The following is an 18422-nucleotide window of genomic DNA, read 5'->3' as shown; positions in this document are numbered from 1 at the left end:
ACTACATGTCGACTTTGGAGCGTCGATATCACGCGTGGGTGAAGGAAGGTGGTGGAGAGAATGAGATAAAGAGGGAATCCAAATCACGGAACTGTACTGAAATGCGCTACGGAAATAACTATAATTCCCCACATTAAAATAATTAATTAAATAATTTCCTTGTTGGTCTGCGTGCTTCCACTTCTTGTCTTTTTTTATTTTNTTTTTTTTTTTTTTTTTTTTTTTTTTTTTTTTTTTTAATTTAAAAAAATGTTAATTTTGATAGAAATTAACAAATGAAAAAAATATTTGAGTTTTTCTATATATTTTTTAAAATTATATTTTGAGAAAGTAAAGTGGAAAGTACGTTGCTACCTGTACCTCTCAACCTTCCCTTTCATTTCAATTTCATAATCAATTCCTTTTCATTTTTTAAAATTAATCAATTAATTAATTTCTCCTCTTCCACTTTATATACAAACACTCATTCCATCTCTTTCCCAAACCCCAAATCTCCGGTCCCTTCTCTCTCTCCTCTGCAACATTCTTGTTTCCCACTCCGTTATGAAGCACCTCATCCGCCGTCTCTCCCGCGTCGCCGACTCCTCCCAGTCCCACTACTGCCTTCTCCACTCCCATTCCGCCGCCGCCGCCGCCCGCCGCCCCGGCCGCGCCCACTCCTTCCGTGCCGCCGCCGCTAACAAATTCCGCCGCTCCAGATCCGAAGGCGCCGTCCCGGTCCCCCAGGGCCATGTCCCGGTGTACGTAGGCGACGAGATGGAGCGGTTCGCCGTGAGCGCGGAACTACTGAACCACCCGGTTTTCGTTACTCTACTAGAGAAATCCGCCCAGGAATACGGTTACGAACAGAAAGGCGTCCTTCGAATACCCTGCCACGTGCTGGTGTTCGAGCGGGTCCTGGAGGCCATCCGAATCGGCGACCAGGAGTCACGTGACCTCCAGAGTATTCTCTCGTCTCTCTCCGGCGGATTCCTGTAGGGAGGAAGGCCGTCGGAAATCCGGATTTTCTTTCTTTTTCTTGAATCTGTTTTGTAGACATGGATGGATGATGGATGATGGGATGGATGATGGATGATGATGGTGTTAGTTTGTGATGTAAATAGGAAACAGCCTTCCGTGATCTTTTGGGATCCGGGAAGATGAACAGAGATTTGAAGTTTTTTGTTTGTGATTTTTGTGGATTCATTTTGAAATTGATACTGAAATCGGATTACTTTGTTGAATGGATCTGAAAACGATCGTTGGTGGAATGAAAAATGTGTTTGGGAAAGAGGCATGCCGTCGGCGCCTCACCAGAAAAATGAATTGACCACACACTTTCTCGGTGAACAAACAAACTTCCGAAACACCCTCCGTACCAATGTACCACTCCTCGCCGCTCATCCCGGGATTTTCTTTTTTCTTTTTTCTTTTTTCCAAAATATTTTTTTTCTAGACCGTTAGGTCAACCTCACTAACTCAACAACAGAGTTACAATCCAACTCTATTCTATCTGGTAAGATTATTATAAAATTTAAAAATATTATAAATTTTTAATAGATATTAATAATATGTTGTGACGTATCAATGTTTAACCACTTTAGTGGTGGTAATTCATTGTTCACGTGAGCCATCGACATAACTAATTACATCATAATGAAAGATAGAAAGTTTATTATAATTTTTTAAATAATAATAATATTGCTAAAACAAATGAAGAATTTAATTATGGTAGATCAATTTGTTTTATTTTTATCTTCAATTAAAAAAACAATAAATAGTAAAAATGATTTGGTTAAAAACATTATCAAATTGAAAGTATATAGATTAAGATATTCGGTAAACAAAGGGTTCTTTGTTTGCTTGTTTGATTTATTAATTTGAACGATTGACGTTTATACACCTCATTTATTCAAGTCTTTCTATAATGTGGAAATACTCTAGATCGTACTCGAGTAATTGGATAAAGACTAAATCTACTTACTGCTTAGTGTCATACTGCAATGCTCAAATCTATAAGAATGACTATGTAGGCTAAGACCCCGTTTTTCTATTTTAAATTAAAAAAAAAAGAAAAAAAAGAATAGGGTCTTAAAAAAAAAAGAATTGATAGACGGTCTCATCCTTTATTTAAAAATTGGGTGAAAAATTGAAAGTAATAATAAATTGAAGGAACATGAGAGAAAAGAAAACTTCAACTTTATATTAGGTGAGAAGTAGGAATGGTTCAAAGGGTTTGGTAAAAGTGTGAAAAAATAAGAGAGGAAAGAAATGAACATGCTAATAATGCATGTTTTTATTGGGACAAAATGTAATTTATAGGTGCACGTGGTCAACCCGAGCTATATGAATGGGATAACCTACCAAGCTCAAACATAGGTTAGTTAAGTTCGTTTAAAAACGTAGGTTTAAATCTTCAACCAAACCTAATATGATTAATTGAAATTTCTATTCACGCCTGTTATAAATCTTTTAAAATTTAATCTTATTTATATAAAATTAATTTTTAAAGATAATAATTAAATTAGTTTGGTTGGGTAAAAAAATGAGACCAATAACAAGTGTAACCAATTCATTAATTGGTTATTACTACTATTATTATTTCAGTTAAGGGCCGAAACTTGGGATATTTGCACAAATGAGCCCTCCTGGTCCTCTTTGTTTCTGGGCTTAGTCTGCGGCGCCGGCAGTTGGGCGTTGCTTCTTTGGTCCATCGTTCCGGATGGTGTATCTTCCTTCTCACCATCATCTTCCACCAATCAGAATTTATTTCACATAAATTTTAAAATTTTATGTTTAGGAATCTATTTAATCGTATCATGAATGTTTTTTTTTTTTTTTTTTTTTTTTTTTTTTTTTTTTTTTTTTTTTTCATATTTGTTCATAAAATTCAAACAATTATTTTATTTTTAATAAAAAATAGTAATATACAAAATCGGTAGAGAAATGGATCGGAAGAGACCGTATTCGTATTCCCCCCATGTTCGGTCTAGGTCTTCGCCTTTCTTCCTAAATAATTGTTTCCCGGCTCTTTTCGCCATTGTCGGAGCTTCACTCATTTTCCCTATCCACTGCCCAAAAGGTAAAACAACTCAATTCTCTCCTCCTCTTGCTTTTTTTTTTCCCCCTCATCCTCTGTAATTTCTGATTCTTTCAAATCCGATTCAACTATATAATGATCCAATCTGCCACTTTACGAGCTGATTCTTACACTGATCCATGTTGAACTCGTTTAGTGATTGGCTAATTGATGTGTTGGATTCCATTATCATGGGTCGTTTTGATTTCGAATCGAAGACTTAGGTGTAGGATGTTCAATTTCCCTATCTTATGAATCAACAATCTTTAAGACTCGGCCCATTTCTTTGTGTTCTTAATTATATTTATTCTTTAATCCCTTTTTCTCTGTTCGTTTCGTTATTTCTCATCTTCCTTTTCCGTTTCATTGACGCACGAATAAGCTTCGGGTCTTACACGGCTCTGGCTTTCTAACGCACTGATGCGGAAGTGGCTGGAGCTTACAAGAATCGATGCCCATGATATTAATTGTTCTTCATAATTGTCTGAGCTTAATATTTGAGTCACTTGGACGTCTCTAATCTCGGAGAAATTTCCTAACAGATGAGGGAGTGCCATTGGTTTGTCTTGCTGGTGGCGTTTGCTCTCTCCGTGAAAGGCTTAAATGCTAGTGCAGGCGATATTGACCCACAATACAGGTACTAGTTCTTTTGTCTAAATTTTCTTTGTATATTCTTCAGCTTTATTCATACTAGTGAAGCCTGGAAACCTCAATGATCAGTCTTATAGATCAGATTTATGACTACCTAGTTATCCACTTCAAGCCCCAATTGTAATCTTGATATTCCTTTTGCATTCAGTGGTCTACATTTACGTTGCTTGGTCCTATTTTTACTCGGGCTGTATTAGGCAATTGAAAGTGATGCTAAGCTAATGCAATATGGTTTTTGTAATAGCTTTTCTATTGACTACTTTGTTAAGGGACTAGCTCATGAAAGGTAAAGTTTTAGCCAACTTCTTTCTTAGTGTTCCATGGACTTAGAATGCAATCTTAATTGTTGTGCATCCAAGATTTTTTTGGTTCCATCTTTCTTTTTTTTTTTTTTTTTTTTTTNTTTTTTTTTTTTTTTTTTTTTTTTTTTTTTTTTTTTTTTTTTTTTTTTTTTTTTTTTTTTTTTTTTTTTTTTGCATAGAAGTGAGATGTATCAATTTTTGTGATTGTTTATCGTTAAAATCTTACTCATCTTTGTCTTTCTTGACTTACGGTAATTCTTTGTTTATTTGATCATGTTTGAAACCAATATCATAACTTCACATAATAAATATAATTGAAGGGGGAAACAATGTTGTTATTCGTATTTGCTGCAGAACTTGCGTTAAACAATGTGAAAAAATAGGATGCATTGATCAGCAATGCTTTCCTCAGTGCAATTTCTCTTTGGATGGTGTTTCTATTGATCTGCCATGGTATATGCAAGAACCACTCTACTTAAAGTGGAAGCAATGGGACTGCCAAAGCGATTGTCGTTACCATTGTATGGTCAAACGAGAGGGTGAAAGAGAAGCACTTGGTTATCATCCTGTTAAATATCATGGCAAATGGCCCTTCAAGCGTATTTATGGGATCCAGGTTTGTCTTATCAAGTTACTTAAGCAACTCACATGAACTTGGAGTTGAAATGATACCTATTCATGCTTATGATTATTCTTGTGCATTATATGCCCAGGAACCTCTTTCTGTAGCATTCTCTGCCCTCAACCTTTCAATGCATTTTCATGGCTGGCTGTCCTTTTTTATCCTTCTATATTACAAGTTACCTTTGAGACAAGACAAGAAGGCATATTATGAATTTTCCAGTTTGTGGCATATTTACGCACTCTTTTCAATGAACTCTTGGTTTTGGAGCACTGTTTTCCACAGTCGGTATGCCTTTTAATTTTGTGTACACGAATTATTATTGCAAAAAATTCACCTGTTTATATTCTTGGCTTCAGATTTTGTTGTCTTTAATAGTATTAAGAAGATTGCAAATAAGCTCGTATTATGCCATATTTCAAATTTAAAATGTATCATCTTTGTAGCATGCCCTGGTTGTAACTACGTGCCATTGAAGTGCAGTGATGTGGATCTCACAGAGAAATTAGATTATTCCTCTGCTGTGGCAGTACTTGGGTTTTCCCTCATTCTGGCAATTCTAAGAAGCTTCAATGTGAGGCATGAGGCTACCAGAGTCATGGTTGCAGCTCCTTTGCTTGCTTTTGCACTTACGCATATCTTATACATCAACTTCTATGAACTTGATTATGGTAATTATTACTCTTCTTTTGGTCCCCTTCTGCACTCCCAGGTCTCCAAGACATTGAACAAGTTTAGCAATGTCTTGATACAATTTCTCGTAAGCCATATTTAAGTAAAATGATAACAATTTGGACTGGAGCTAGGCATTCATTTTTGTTAACGTATTTTGTTAGTTTATCAAATTTACTACTTTCATTTTTTGTTCATTCAAGCTATTCTTCTAACTTTGTCCCCTCATATACAAACCAAAGGGCCTAATCTTGGTGATGGGAAGTCCTCATACTGCCTTTTTCTTTAGTATTGACCTTTTATTTTCTACTGATATGATTGTCAAAATCACTGTGGATCTAATTCCTTGACTGGGTAAGGCAGTGCAAGGATGGGCGTCCATCTCACTGGGTGGACATATATCAAAATGCTCGAATGTTTGTTTTATAACATCCCAATACCCTGTACTTATTAAATTACTGCTACAAGTCAATATCACAATCTTTTGAGTTTCTATTATCCTTGATGATCATATCAAGTCAAGGACGTTGAACAGCAACCTGATTTATTTGACTTTCAATTTTCAATTCCATTGATATACCGATGTTTGGTTCATGACAATCGACCAAAAACTTTGAAATTTTGCAGGGTGGAATATGATTGTTTGTGTTACTATGGGCGTCTCTCAACTTCTCCTTTGGGCAATCTGGGCTGGTGTCACTCATCATCCTTCTCGCTGGAAACTGTGGACAGTGGTTGTGGGCGGTGGCTTAGCACTACTTCTGGAAATCTATGATTTTCCTCCATATGAAGGCTTTGTGGATGCTCATGCTCTCTGGCACGCCACTACCATCCCCCTGACCTATGTTTGGTGGAGTTTTATCCGAGATGATGCGGAGTTCCAGACCTCCAATCTTCTTAAGAAGTCTAAATAGCTTGCTCACTCGTTGAACTGACTGGCTTGTTTCATTTGGGGTGTTTCTGGAGATCACAATTTCCCCTCCCCATTCAAACAAAATTAGGCATTGTTGTATAACATTCCAGTTTCTGGGACCTTTTATTTTATTTCCTCCCTCCAAGTCTTCATAGCAAGGAGCCCAAATTGACTAATTGTACCAGATTTTGATTCGGATTTTTTAAAAATAGATTTTGGTGTGCCTATATCTTTTTTCAGAAGAATTTAGACCTACGAGTTCTTCAAAGAAATATAGATTCATTTATTGTGAAATCATGCTCATGTTTGCGCTATCAATTTATCCAGATTTATTATTGTATTTGGTTTCAATTCATTTTGTTTTTAAATACATACCAACATCACATGTTGTTAGTAATGCTCCTATTTGAATGATATATCGAATTCTAGTGAGCACACGATGATTTGATAATAATTGAGAGACGTTGTTTCTCCGGAAGATTTAGGATTAGGACTTGAGTTATTGTATGCAATGAAATGAAAAGTATGATTTTCATATCATATGGAAGACCTTCCTGTTGAATATGCTTTTGTGGGTCGATGTTTTCACTATGTCAGAGTTATAACATTGAAATTAGTTCTCGTCTTCAATGAGAATAAAGATGAAAATTTTGACGTGGTGTGGTCATCGTACAACATAAATATCCTTTTGTGTTAATGAAATAAAATAACCAAAAATACAATACTCTAGCATTGAATAACAGTAAAACTATGGTATCATCAATTTACAGTAAAACTATGGTATCATCAAACCTTTGAATAAGTAAACAGCTTATGAAGAAGAAACCTTCATGCGTAGGAAGGTACCAACAACTTAGCTCTAGCATCGAGTGATAACCTGCAAGCCCCGTTTTCTCGTTTAGGCAACACATTCAAAGTAAAACCAATATAAGGAACTATGCTATATATTTCTTCAAAACTGCATAATCAACAAGGATGAGTTTGTATACAATTGAAAGACTGAAACCGTGGATTGAAAACATGTAAAAACCATACTCATGATGCACATTGCACACGATGATAGGCTCTAATATCATAGACAATGAAACATTAGCGGACTTGCCTGAGATATTAAGGGTTTGGCATGCTCATCCCACTCGGTAGACCACCTACGAGAACCCATTTCTACTGTGCTGTTCTTTAGCGAATCCAAAGCACTGCATTCATTGGGGAATCCCCTGAAAAGCATCTGCACAGATCACAATAAAAGAACCGAGAATTTTGATCAAATAGAATAAAGCGTATTGTTATTACATCTATTCCATCTCCTACAAATAATGACGATTATTTAATAGCATCCTTTGATTTTCAAATCTAAGCTCTTGAAAAAGCCCTATCTTTAGTTTTTCATTATTTAACTCATTATAACACTATATCTTCCTTGTATAAAATGACTAGTGTCTCTAAATGCACTTTAAAAAACATTGGTAAGAAGCATTTTCCTACAATCCTATTTAACATCCCAGTCCAAGGAATAAAGTTACCAATAGTTCATCTGCTAACTCTGATGATGATGAAAAGAGTAGACCATTTTTCTCTGCTTTCACAAGTTCGTTGATGCTAGAGGAAAGAAAACAGAAACGTTTACATGCCTTGGAATGATGTGTTTCATGGCACACATGCCAAAAGATGTGGAAAAGAAATTACCAAGAGTAGGAAACAGCGCAAACAGGAAGTCCACACCCAAACATATCGACAACCTGTTAATCAAGATGACAAATTGATTTTTTTTCTTTTCAGGAGCCTACAGAAATCAAGGACAGGCAGAACAGTTTTTTCTTCCCTGAGACTATGACGTTTAAAGCTTCAAGTAAAAAACTCTGCATACCTTCATGGGAAGGTCTAAGCCTGATGAAGAAGTATGCAAACAAACTCCTAGATCTGCTGATCCTGTGAAAATAGCATATACGCATGCATGTTATTAAACCTTTCAGAAAGATGGGGGGGCCGGGGGTAACCTTAGGCTATTACAAACTACCGAGAAGTAATGGGTAATCCTCTGGAGACAGCCACATTGTACGAAATGCCACACGCTTAAGATGCAATTTACTGATCTTATCTTCATACTTTTCTTTGTCAGGCCCTTTACCTTTATAAACAGTGGAAAATCTCTAATTTAGATACCGCCCACTTGGAAGTAAAATTTTCAAAAGTTGAAAAGTAATTACCAGTAATGATGAATAATAACCTAGGATATAAGTATTGCTTTCCATCATAGATATCTTTCCAGATAAATTCATCAGAAACTGAATCATCCTCATTTAGGATGGCAGCAACACGCCTGTCATACATGACTGCAGCTTCTAAAAGGATACTAAAATCTTCATCTGGAGTCCTGACAATGACATTACAGGAAGTTAAGGCACTGATCTTCAATAGGTGCTTCCAGAGAGAAATTTGTAAGTCCCAACCTTTCGATTGTACAATGTTACAACTAGAAATATTCAACTTTTGCCTCTTGGAGGTCTGTTTGAACTCTCTTCCTTACCATGGTTCAAAACTATCTTAAGGTGCTTCGTTTTAAATTCTGAAATGTCATTGCTTATGAACAAAATATATCTAACACAAACATGATTACAAGAATCGTAGTGTATCATTCCAGGATCCTATAGGAGGAGAATCCTCAAACTTACTAATTTGGGTGGGCATATAAATTCCAGCAAAGCCAGACATCCATGGATGTCATTCTTGGGGGTGCAACCTATGTGCATACCAAATATAAGCTATCTAGATGCAGATTTTATATCCCATCCCATCCTGACAAATTACAGTACAAACTATCATATTCACTTTAACAATCAAACGACCAAAAAACACCAAAAATAAAAAATAAAAAATTGAAAGCACAGACACAGAACATCCTCCAAGAAAAAGAAGTGAAACTATCAATTCTTCGAGAATCATTAGTCAAACGTTCAACTAACCAGCTTGTGCTGCTCACAACAACTGCAGGTCTGTTTTGCTTCAAGAGAATACCGTTGCCAACCAAACTCGTCAACAATGTCTCCTGCTGCTCATGGCCTACCGTTACTGCACCTGCTAATTACAGTGTCATCTTGAATGAAAAAGGGAAAATTTTGTCGGACTGAGAATATGTGCAATACATTCATTGAAATATAGATCTCACCATAGCTAACACAATCTTGAAGACCAAGAGGTTGAAGTAGATTACTATGTAGCCTACAAAACAACTAAATCGAACAACACATTTAGTCTATTTATCATACAGCATGTACAGAGAATGAAACAATAAAGGTGACCATAACTCACCTCATGTTTTTCCTGGAGTGAAGCAACGTGGAAAAACTCAGGAGGTTGATCATAGAAAACTGTGGCTCTATTTTAAAATAAAAAGAAAAAAAAAACGAAAATAATTATTAATAATACTAAAGTGTTCAAATGGTCTATTAGAGGAAGTATGACTACGTTTCCATGAACCCATAAGTCACATCCTCTTACTTAATATCCCAGTTTTCAGCCAATTCATGCTGCATTGCTTTCGTGACACAAAAGGAGCCATCTGCCATCTTCCCAAAATGCTTTTCAATCCTAGGCACACATCCCAATTATGATATAGCCAACAATAGACCAGCCAAGCACATACTGAATGGACAAGAGGGCGGGAAATACATATTCAGTACCAGCGGTAAACAGCAACAAAACTGCTATTTCTTCCCAGGGACAGGGCAAGCAAAGTATGACCAAAATTATGCCAATCAATGATAAATGCAGATCGCTTTAGTATGCTAGCCCATTTTACAGCAATTAACGTTGGAACAGAAGGAGGATTCTGCAGAAGAAATACTCATAAGGGATTATTGTAAAAAGTGTATGGTTCATATAAAAATCAAAATAAACCGGAAATCTTAAAAAGTACAATAGAAAAACAGAAGTTAACATAAATTTCTTTAACCAAGTCTCATATGAATGAAAACTACATCAAGATAATGAGTTTGTGCAAAACATCAGCCAGTTACAGGAAAAGGGGCCAAACAGCAGACTGAAAATTTGACCACCACTTTCCATACTCCATCCAGACCCAAATAATCAAAAAGGGAAATGAGCGATAAATGCTAGTAATATACAAGAATAATTTATTGCAGGAGGAGTGAGATACCCAATTCTTATTCTTAAGTACATACATCAAACATCCCATCACTGAACCTGAAGGTACAACTTCTGTAACGTGCAGTAATACTAGCAAAATATGCACGTGCACCCAGCAAACACAGTTAGTCAATGTCCCATAAAAATACGCCAAAAGACAATAAAAGAGGAAACCAGGCAAATAATCATCTGTTTATTTGCAGGCAAATGAACCCAGCCAAATTATTTTGGAATTTTAGCAACAATCATTACTTTGATACAACTCGAAGCAAGTTCTGCTAGGGAAAAAAGAGGAAATCAATCATATAACATTTCATGAATGGCTTAATATATGCTCACTAAATTTTCAATTTTTGGTAAATATTGAAATGAAGCACAATCATATACTTTTACCATCAAGAAACTCTCTCTCTTTCCTTGAGAGAGGAGTACAGATCGTTCAAAAGAGAACAAAGGATAACTCAATGTCCAGAAACTACATATATGTTTGTTTAAATATGATTTAATCAAGAAGTTGGATATATCATAATTTTGAAACCATTTATTTACCTGCACAATGAAGAAGGCAGGTGAATGAATTCTAACAATAAGGAACCAAAGAAGCATAAGAAACTGAATAAGCGGCTTGAGCAGTAGTGTTACAGGCCGGAATATCCATGGCAAATTTTGAAGGAATTTTGGCCACTGTGTCTGTGATAAACAACAAAAGAGATTTGAGAAAAACTAGTAGACGACACTATTTTATTTGAAAAAGGGGAAAGAAGGAAAAAAAAGCTTCTACATAAGTACCATGGTATGAACATGGATAGATTTGTGCTCTAGAAGTGCCGAGTGGGGCTGAGAGCCTATTTAGCACCCAAAGTTTCAATGTTAGCTTGCTATAAACATGATTGAATAATAAGACTCTCAAGATACAGTGTGGTTCAACCTCCATAAGCAACAATGTCCACCTCCAGATTTGCCTGTAATATCAATCGAAAAGCCCAAATATCAATTAAAGAGTTGAATATAAAACAGCAAAAACACAGAAACAAACCAAATCAAGAAAATCTTCAAGTTCTACAATGAAATCATTGAAACCAACAATAAGCAGCTAAATCGAACATTCTCATACACCTAAAGGACAACGAATTTAGTAACAACGATCAAGGCTGAATTGAGAAAACGATTCGATGATACCTGGCGGGCAAGAGAAAGAGCTTGGTACTGCATACGAGGACTTCGACCAAGATCACCGAGAACGACCACACAAGCCCGGCGTCTCTCCATAATTTCCTCTTCAAATTTCCAGGATCAGTTAGTTACTATACCAAATCCAAATGATGCTGAAATTCTAATGCAAATTCGATCGAGGAAAAAAATCTTACCTTGGAACACTCACTCTCTGCTCTTCCCGCTCTGAGTCTCTCCGATTGCTGGTCGTCGCGCGTTGCCAATTCGATGTACTGCAATTTTTAAGATTCATTATATTCAAAATCACAAATAAAATTAAAAAAAAAAAAAAAAAAAATCGATTTTCTCCTTTAAAATTAAAATTGAAAATCTTAAAATTCCAATTTCATCCTATTATATTTTAATTTTAGATTATTAAATTATTACAATTTAAACCTTTTTATAAGTTTCCACATAAAAAAATTGTTTTTTTTTTTTTTTTGTTGCATATTCATTTAATAAATTCTAAAACATATAAATATTATATATTTAATAATATTATAAATAAATAGCTTTGTTTGTGTTAATTTGAACATTAATCAAATTTTATTTTGGGTTAATCTTTATATTTTTTAAATTAGCAAATTTTTTGTAATAAATAAAAATAGCTTTGTGAATTATCAAAAAATTTAATAGTGGGTAAAATTTTGAGTAAAAAATGATTANTTTTTTTTTTTTTGTGTGCGTGTATTTATAAGTCCATTAAACACGAAATAATTGTAATTTGATGGGTTTTGTTGTTTCAATAAATAAATTGGGCTGGGCTTAAACACGAAATTATTCTACGGCGCTGCAATTGGAACTCGACGACTGCAACACAGAAAAGGCGGCAACATTTACGGGTATGAATCGCTTCTACCAATCGCTTTACTCCCCCAAGTTTCCATCTTAAGATATCAGAGCAGGAGCTTAATGGAGCACGATCCATGTTTTGTAAGTTTCAACACTTGCCTGTTTCCTTATACACCCCAAAAGGACAAAGAAAATGTGAAAAATGGGAAAGAAATCGTCGATTATCGTCTTTGGCGCCATTGTTTCATTTTTTTATTTTGTGTTAGTTGGTTCTTCCCGAAAATTATTTGTTCGATTTTGTTAGGTCATTTTTGTTTTTGGAGTTTAATTCGCTGGGGCTCGTCTGTCTGTTTTCCAAAATTGGAAGAGGATTTAGCTTTCAGGACGTTTATGTGGTTTACTCTCTGTGAATTTACAAGCTGTTAAATGGAAGATGCAATGAAAGAATTAAGAATCGCTGGAATTATGATGAACAATGGAATCAGTATATGAGTTGTTGTTTCCTTTGGGAACGTTCATTTTGGTACGCTTCATAGTCATCAAAAGCATCCTAATGAGCTCTCTGGTGCTGCAGCAAACAGTTGCTCTTACGATAATTGTGTTAACGATTGGATTTTTCTGAAATAGAAAATGCAATGACAACATTTGTCAAAGTGATTTGAGTTTGAGTTAACCTGTTGACACTGGAAAGACATTGTGTATCTCACATTAGCGAAATTTTGTAACGTGTTAGGGCATCCCATTAGTAGGCCGACGTGGATCGATAATATCGAACACTGATGGGTACCCTCACGCACTGTTCAGAGCTAAACTTTTACAAGACAAACCAATTAGATAATGAAACCAGTTTACTTGTTATCTAAGCATCTGAAATGTTATACCATATTTGATATTCATGTAACTTGCTTGAAGATAATGGTTCCCTTTGTTATTTAGTGCAGTCAAATGGAGCGTTCTCAAGACCGTTAATGTAATTGGCTTAGATGTTTATGTTGACAATTCGAACGTCTAGTACAAGGACCATATCGATTCACTTTATTTAGCCGATGGACTCGAGAGACAATAAAGTAGCACCCCAAGGTTCTCCATTTTATATTTATTTGTTCCAGCCCCCAGTTACTTCAGTTTCCTGATGATAAGAGTAAATGTAACACTGTTATTGAACTAATTATTTATGCAGGTGAGACGGTTAAGATTCTAGTTGAGTTCTTGGAGGTGGCCATTACATCAATTGTCTTCCTCAAAGGCATTTATCCATCGGGTGCAATTCTTTCTTTAATTTGTTTGTTTAAGATCCTATTATCTGCTTTATTTGTTACAGAGGATGGTGATTGCATGAAAAGTTTTCTTTATTGTATTTCTACCAAGTAGTTTCAACCCAAACCCACTGCTAACAAATACTTTACTCATTGGACTTTCCGTTTCGAGTTTCTCCTCAAGGTTTTTAAAACGCCTCTGCTAATTTGAGATTTCCACACCCTTATAAAGGATGCTCAGTTCCTCTCCAACCGATGTGGGATCTCACAATCCACCTCCTTCATGGCCCGGCGTTCTTGTTGGCACTCGTTCTCCTCTCCAATGGATGTGGGATCTCACAATCCACCCCCTTTAGGACCCAGCGTCCTCATTGACATTCGTTTCTCTCTCCAATCGATGTGGGATCTCACAATGGGTGTGTTACTTTTACGAAGGAAACCTAAATAACTTGAAATTTATTTGGTCACCTGTTAGATTGGTCCTTTACACCCCCACCCCTTAATCACAGGGGAAAAATGATATTAGTCAATATTAATGGATTGAAGAACAGAAAAAGAAAACGATGGGAATTATGACTAATTATTGGTGGGGTTTTTGTGAAGGTGCTTTTGAAAGAAGAAGGTACATGAATGCGGTTGTGCAGAGGGCTCGTCATCCTGAGCTGCAGGATTACATCCACTCAACTGTTTCAGGGCTACTTCCTTTCATCCAAAAGGTTGACCATTCACTTGTATTCTTGTCCTCTATGTGCTAAAAATGGTCCTAAATTTCTTGTCTACCCATGTGCCTTGTAGAATTGAAACCAGGTCCTTTTTCAAGGACAATCTTGAATAGTGGATAATTTCTTTCACATGACTACTTGCTTGGTTTTTGGAAGAGTGGGAGTTGTTTATGGTTGGAATCGGTGAAGGAAACTAATGGGTTCTGTGGTTGTAAGTATTAGATGTGAAGATTAGATTTGGCATGCTTGTTGTTAAGGCTACAAGCTATGAACGGGTTGATTATTTACTGGTATTCTCACAATATAAGACAATCTGTGTTTGCAATTGTAAATCTATTCAATGAATCTTGAACCGAGAAAAGTTCATCGAAAACGTAAAGTAGGTGTCTGGGTGAAGCAGTTGCAATATGTCATGTCCAACCTGATTGATCAGAGAAATAGTAGCGTTTTTAATAGTTATAGAACTTCGATTAATTAACCACTTCTTCCTTAGTGCAATTTACTAGTAGTCTGAACATGGGTTTCCTCCTCAACTAGGGACTGGTGGAGAGAGTGGCAGTTATATTTTTCAACGGGGAAAATATCCAAGTCGAAAGATTTGTTTTCAAGCTCATAGTGAACCAGTCTTATGAATCAAAGGTCGAAAATTCCGACCTGGAGTTCGCCTTAAGGTCATTCTTGATCAAGCTATCTGTCACGGAGCCTCTAACCAAGACTCTTCCGCCTGGTGAGACATTTTTTTTTCTTTTGGTTCACCAATCTTAGCTGTTCGTACTTCAATCATTAGAAATGTCCATCTTCTTCTGCATTTTGGTTTTTCCTGTCATAAAAGATTGAAGGATTTCTATAGCTTGATCTTTGTATAAACAGACTGCAAATGGGAAATAACTGCCTACTTCCAAACCCTCCCAAGTTCTGGTACAAGTAAAGATGCAGAGTTATGGATCCCAACGGATACCAAACAATGGCAACAACCACCAATAATCACCCCCATCAAGTCCATGAACAGCCAACCTCTGAGTTTGCAGTTATATCTAGAACATCCTAGCTTATCTGAGCCAAAACCATGTGAATAAATGTGCATTATTGTGAAAAGTTTTTGAGCTTGTATTCTAGCTCTTCTATACACTACATAATATGTATGAACTCATACAACAATTATTCCTCTACCAAAAATGTTTAGAAGCCTCAAAGCGTTCTGATACTAGCTCATTGTCAAGTTTCGATTTTGCAGCTAAAATACTCTTTCTTTTTAGGTTTGGATAAAGGGTAGGGTAGCAAATACTGCTAGTCTGCTACTGTTGAGTGATTCTGTATTCATCTTTTGTAACATGATATGAACTTGTATTCCAAGTCAGAGATATCGATTTGAAGATTTAAAAACATATGTCAGAAAGAACACAGAAATAAGGTATCATGTATGAATGGTTGACAAGGTTGGGTCCATTATTAGGCAGAAGTTTGGGATAGATCTGAAGCAGAAAAAGGAACAGGAAAAGGGATGGGGTTTGGTTTTGTATAGTAATGAGAGACATCATAGTTGAAGGTTTGAGGGGTGGATCCCAGGTTGTCAGGCCTGCTACTGTGGCTGTCCTCATTCATGATGGCAATGCCATAGCTTCCCACTCCCCTTTTTTCTTTAACTGAGACGTAATGAGTGAAAATCAGAGATGAATATGAATTCTCTGAAACCCCACCACAAAACTAGATGCCACCTACCTGTCCAACCCTTACCACTGCCAAACTGGAATGGTAGATTTCTATCAGATCCGGAGTCCTTTTTACTTTGACTGATGCTTAATTGTAGTAATTCTTCTGAGTTCATTCCTATTAACCTAACTTTACTGGCTGTCCAAGCATGTTTTTAGGAGGAGTTGTCTCTTTGTTGAGTATTATAGAATAGAATTACAAGTGGGTTGTGGATTCAAATGACAAATAATTAGGGTTCTTGAGCAATGGGACCAATCTCTTCACCCAAATGATGACCCAATTGTCCACAACCAATACAATGCATTTGTACATTGATTNTTTTTTTTTTTTTTTTTTTTTTTTTTTTTTTTTTTTTTTTTTTTTTTTTTTTTTTTTTTTTTTTTTTGTGATTTTCTTGTTCTGTCACTTTCAACTTTCACCCATCTCCATTATGCTTTGTATTCTTCTTCACATTTCCTTTTGAGTGGACCATTGTATCTAAAGCAAAGTTTCAATGCCTCAAAATGGCTCTTTTTTCTTCTTCTTCTTCTTTTGGTTTATGTATTGGTAGGAGACATGTAGTTTAAGATTCCCATTTCTCTACATCAAAACACATTTTCAGCAAATCTAGAGCTATGATGAAGATGAACGTGAAACGTTTCTTAAGGCTAAACAAGCTTTCGCTCGTTAGCAAAAGTAGATAGCTAGCTAGCTAGTTGCTTTTTCGAAACAATTTCCAAGCAGTAATCGTTTACTTTTCCTTTTGTGTGTGAAGGGGATATGTTTCAATGACATGATTGAAGAGTTTGATTTGGATCTCGGGGGGTATAAAGAATTATGTGTTCTTTAAAACTTTAGACTTACTCCACCCAATATCAGACATGAGAGGAGACGTTGGTGCTGCTGAGATTTCATGTAAAAGTAGAGAGTGATTGGAAGAGCATTGAAATTCCCACATTACACAAAAAAGAAAAGAAGGCCAAAGAAAAGAAAATCAAAATGGTTTAAGATATGATTCCTAGGCGAGTGGTGGTTCGTGCGGGGGTTATGCTTTTGGAGCACAGATGGTGGGATTCTTATCCTCACCCACCATTATTATTGTCTTTCTAAAAAGCTCAAACCCACCATCTCCCACACTTAACATCTACCATGTTAAATAATTATTAGCCTCTGATCATTCCCGAATAACGAGTCTTATAATTCAAGAACAATCACAAACGAATCTATCCATAGAACAAAGTCAAGAAGTCATAAGCTTATTATATGACAGGGTTTATGAGATAAGATATAATGTATTGAGGACCATACTCTTTACTAAATAACGTTGAACAAGAAATACATACGAGAAATCATTAAGATCACGCGTTAAATGACATTAATAAATCGATCCCCACACGACACCCAACTTCCTATATGAGGTACAATGACTTGTTTGTTTGTCTTTTTGTTTTGAATTTGGATGAAAGGAAGAAATCTGGCATATCCGAGATGCGATCAAACTCGCTCAATCAAATCAACCGCGTGTAGCAGGGTCAAGGTCATTTTGATTTTATGGAAGAAATGGTTGAAGTCATGTGGGGTAGTGGGGTTGAAGGGTGTGTAATGAGCATTAAGCTGATACAGTTGGTCATGATCTTCAAATTGATACTGATATTGAATTCATGAGTAGTGAGTGATAGTGATGTGAGAGGGGGAAAAGGCTCACATTTTGCTCCAAAAAGAGGGTTGAGTTGTTGAGTGATGTGTGTGTGTGTATGGGTGGGGAGTGGGGCCTTTGTAAAGAAAGAAATCAAACAAAGGAAAAAAGAGCCAACACAATCAATTCAACTAGAACTGGAACTGGCTATGCTTCACCACTACTGCCCCCACCACATAACTACATCTTTTTTTTTCTTCTTTCTTCTTTTTCCATTTCGAATTTGATCCTCTCGTTTGTGGATAGTTTCAATCTGACCCGTCCTATAATTTTAAACGCGCTTAACTTTTATAAAAGGTGATTTAGAGACAACGTGTTGATTATCCCAAGTAAAAGTGTGAGATCTCACCTCAGTTGGAGAGAGGAATGAAGCATTCTTGATAAAGGTGTGAAAACTTCTCCCTAGTATATATGTTTTAAAACCTGGAAGGAAAGTCAAAAAGTGAAAATTCAAAGAGAACAATATCTGATTGACATTGGGCGATGTGCCAGTGAAGTCGTTGGGTCTAGGTCTACAAGGGAGGTGGATTGTGAGATCCCACATTAGTTGAAAAGGGAACGAAACATTTTTTATAAGAGTGTGAAAACTTCTCCCTAATAGATGGTTTTAAATCCTTGAGGCTAACGGCGAAACTTTACAAAGAACGTAAATGAGAGGATTATTGATGAACAATCAAGAGGAAAGTTTTAT

At 36.1% G+C, this 18422-nt stretch overlaps 4 protein-coding genes across 9 annotated transcripts; 3 read left to right on the top strand and 1 right to left on the bottom strand.

Annotated features, from left to right (window-relative positions):
- Positions 1-509: 509 nt before the first annotated feature.
- Positions 510-1235, top strand: LOC111794650 (auxin-responsive protein SAUR71-like). Its single transcript, XM_023676744.1, has one exon. The coding sequence runs from the start codon at positions 544-546 to the stop codon at positions 976-978; it is 435 nt and encodes a 144-aa protein (XP_023532512.1). The 5' UTR covers positions 510-543; the 3' UTR covers positions 979-1235.
- A 1680-nt stretch (positions 1236-2915) lies between these two features.
- Positions 2916-6460, top strand: LOC111794649 (post-GPI attachment to proteins factor 3). Its single transcript, XM_023676743.1, has 6 exons — positions 2916-3061; positions 3601-3695; positions 4366-4627; positions 4725-4921; positions 5117-5304; positions 5933-6460. The coding sequence occupies exons 2-6, from the start codon at positions 3601-3603 to the stop codon at positions 6217-6219; spliced, it is 1029 nt and encodes a 342-aa protein (XP_023532511.1). The 5' UTR covers positions 2916-3061; the 3' UTR covers positions 6220-6460.
- Positions 6461-6820: 360 nt separating this feature from the next.
- Positions 6821-11834, bottom strand: LOC111796158 (UDP-glycosyltransferase TURAN). 2 transcript variants are annotated; one of them, XM_023678878.1, is made up of 17 exons: positions 11732-11834; positions 11544-11641; positions 11293-11326; positions 11154-11209; positions 10914-11054; positions 9899-10047; positions 9717-9806; positions 9528-9594; positions 9385-9448; positions 9182-9296; positions 8426-8592; positions 8236-8346; positions 8086-8147; positions 7905-7957; positions 7742-7817; positions 7321-7446; positions 6821-7095 (listed from the first exon to the last, which is right to left on the bottom strand). In XM_023678878.1, the coding sequence occupies exons 2-17, from the start codon at positions 11631-11633 to the stop codon at positions 7078-7080; spliced, it is 1419 nt and encodes a 472-aa protein (XP_023534646.1). In that variant the 5' UTR covers positions 11634-11641; positions 11732-11834; the 3' UTR covers positions 6821-7077. The 2 variants fall into 2 exon arrangements, with proteins under 2 accessions (XP_023534646.1, XP_023534647.1); XM_023678879.1 differs by having other exon boundaries at positions 9182-9293.
- A 521-nt stretch (positions 11835-12355) lies between these two features.
- Positions 12356-15553, top strand: LOC111794363 (DNA polymerase zeta processivity subunit). 5 transcript variants are annotated; one of them, XM_023676330.1, is made up of 6 exons: positions 12356-12418; positions 13310-13448; positions 13549-13629; positions 14228-14340; positions 14884-15073; positions 15217-15553. In XM_023676330.1, the coding sequence occupies exons 2-6, from the start codon at positions 13415-13417 to the stop codon at positions 15420-15422; spliced, it is 624 nt and encodes a 207-aa protein (XP_023532098.1). In that variant the 5' UTR covers positions 12356-12418; positions 13310-13414; the 3' UTR covers positions 15423-15553. The 5 variants fall into 5 exon arrangements, with proteins under 5 accessions (XP_023532098.1, XP_023532097.1, XP_023532096.1 ...); XM_023676329.1 differs by having other exon boundaries at positions 12363-12509; XM_023676328.1 differs by having other exon boundaries at positions 12363-12509; positions 13305-13448.
- The last annotated feature ends 2869 nt before the right edge of the window (positions 15554-18422 follow it).

Source organism: Cucurbita pepo, chromosome LG05 (genome assembly GCF_002806865.2).
Source record: "Cucurbita pepo subsp. pepo cultivar mu-cu-16 chromosome LG05, ASM280686v2, whole genome shotgun sequence".
Taxonomy (NCBI): domain Eukaryota; kingdom Viridiplantae; phylum Streptophyta; class Magnoliopsida; order Cucurbitales; family Cucurbitaceae; genus Cucurbita; species Cucurbita pepo.
Note: the sequence above shows the minus strand (reverse complement) of the source record. Positions and strands in the feature narration are given on the sequence as shown.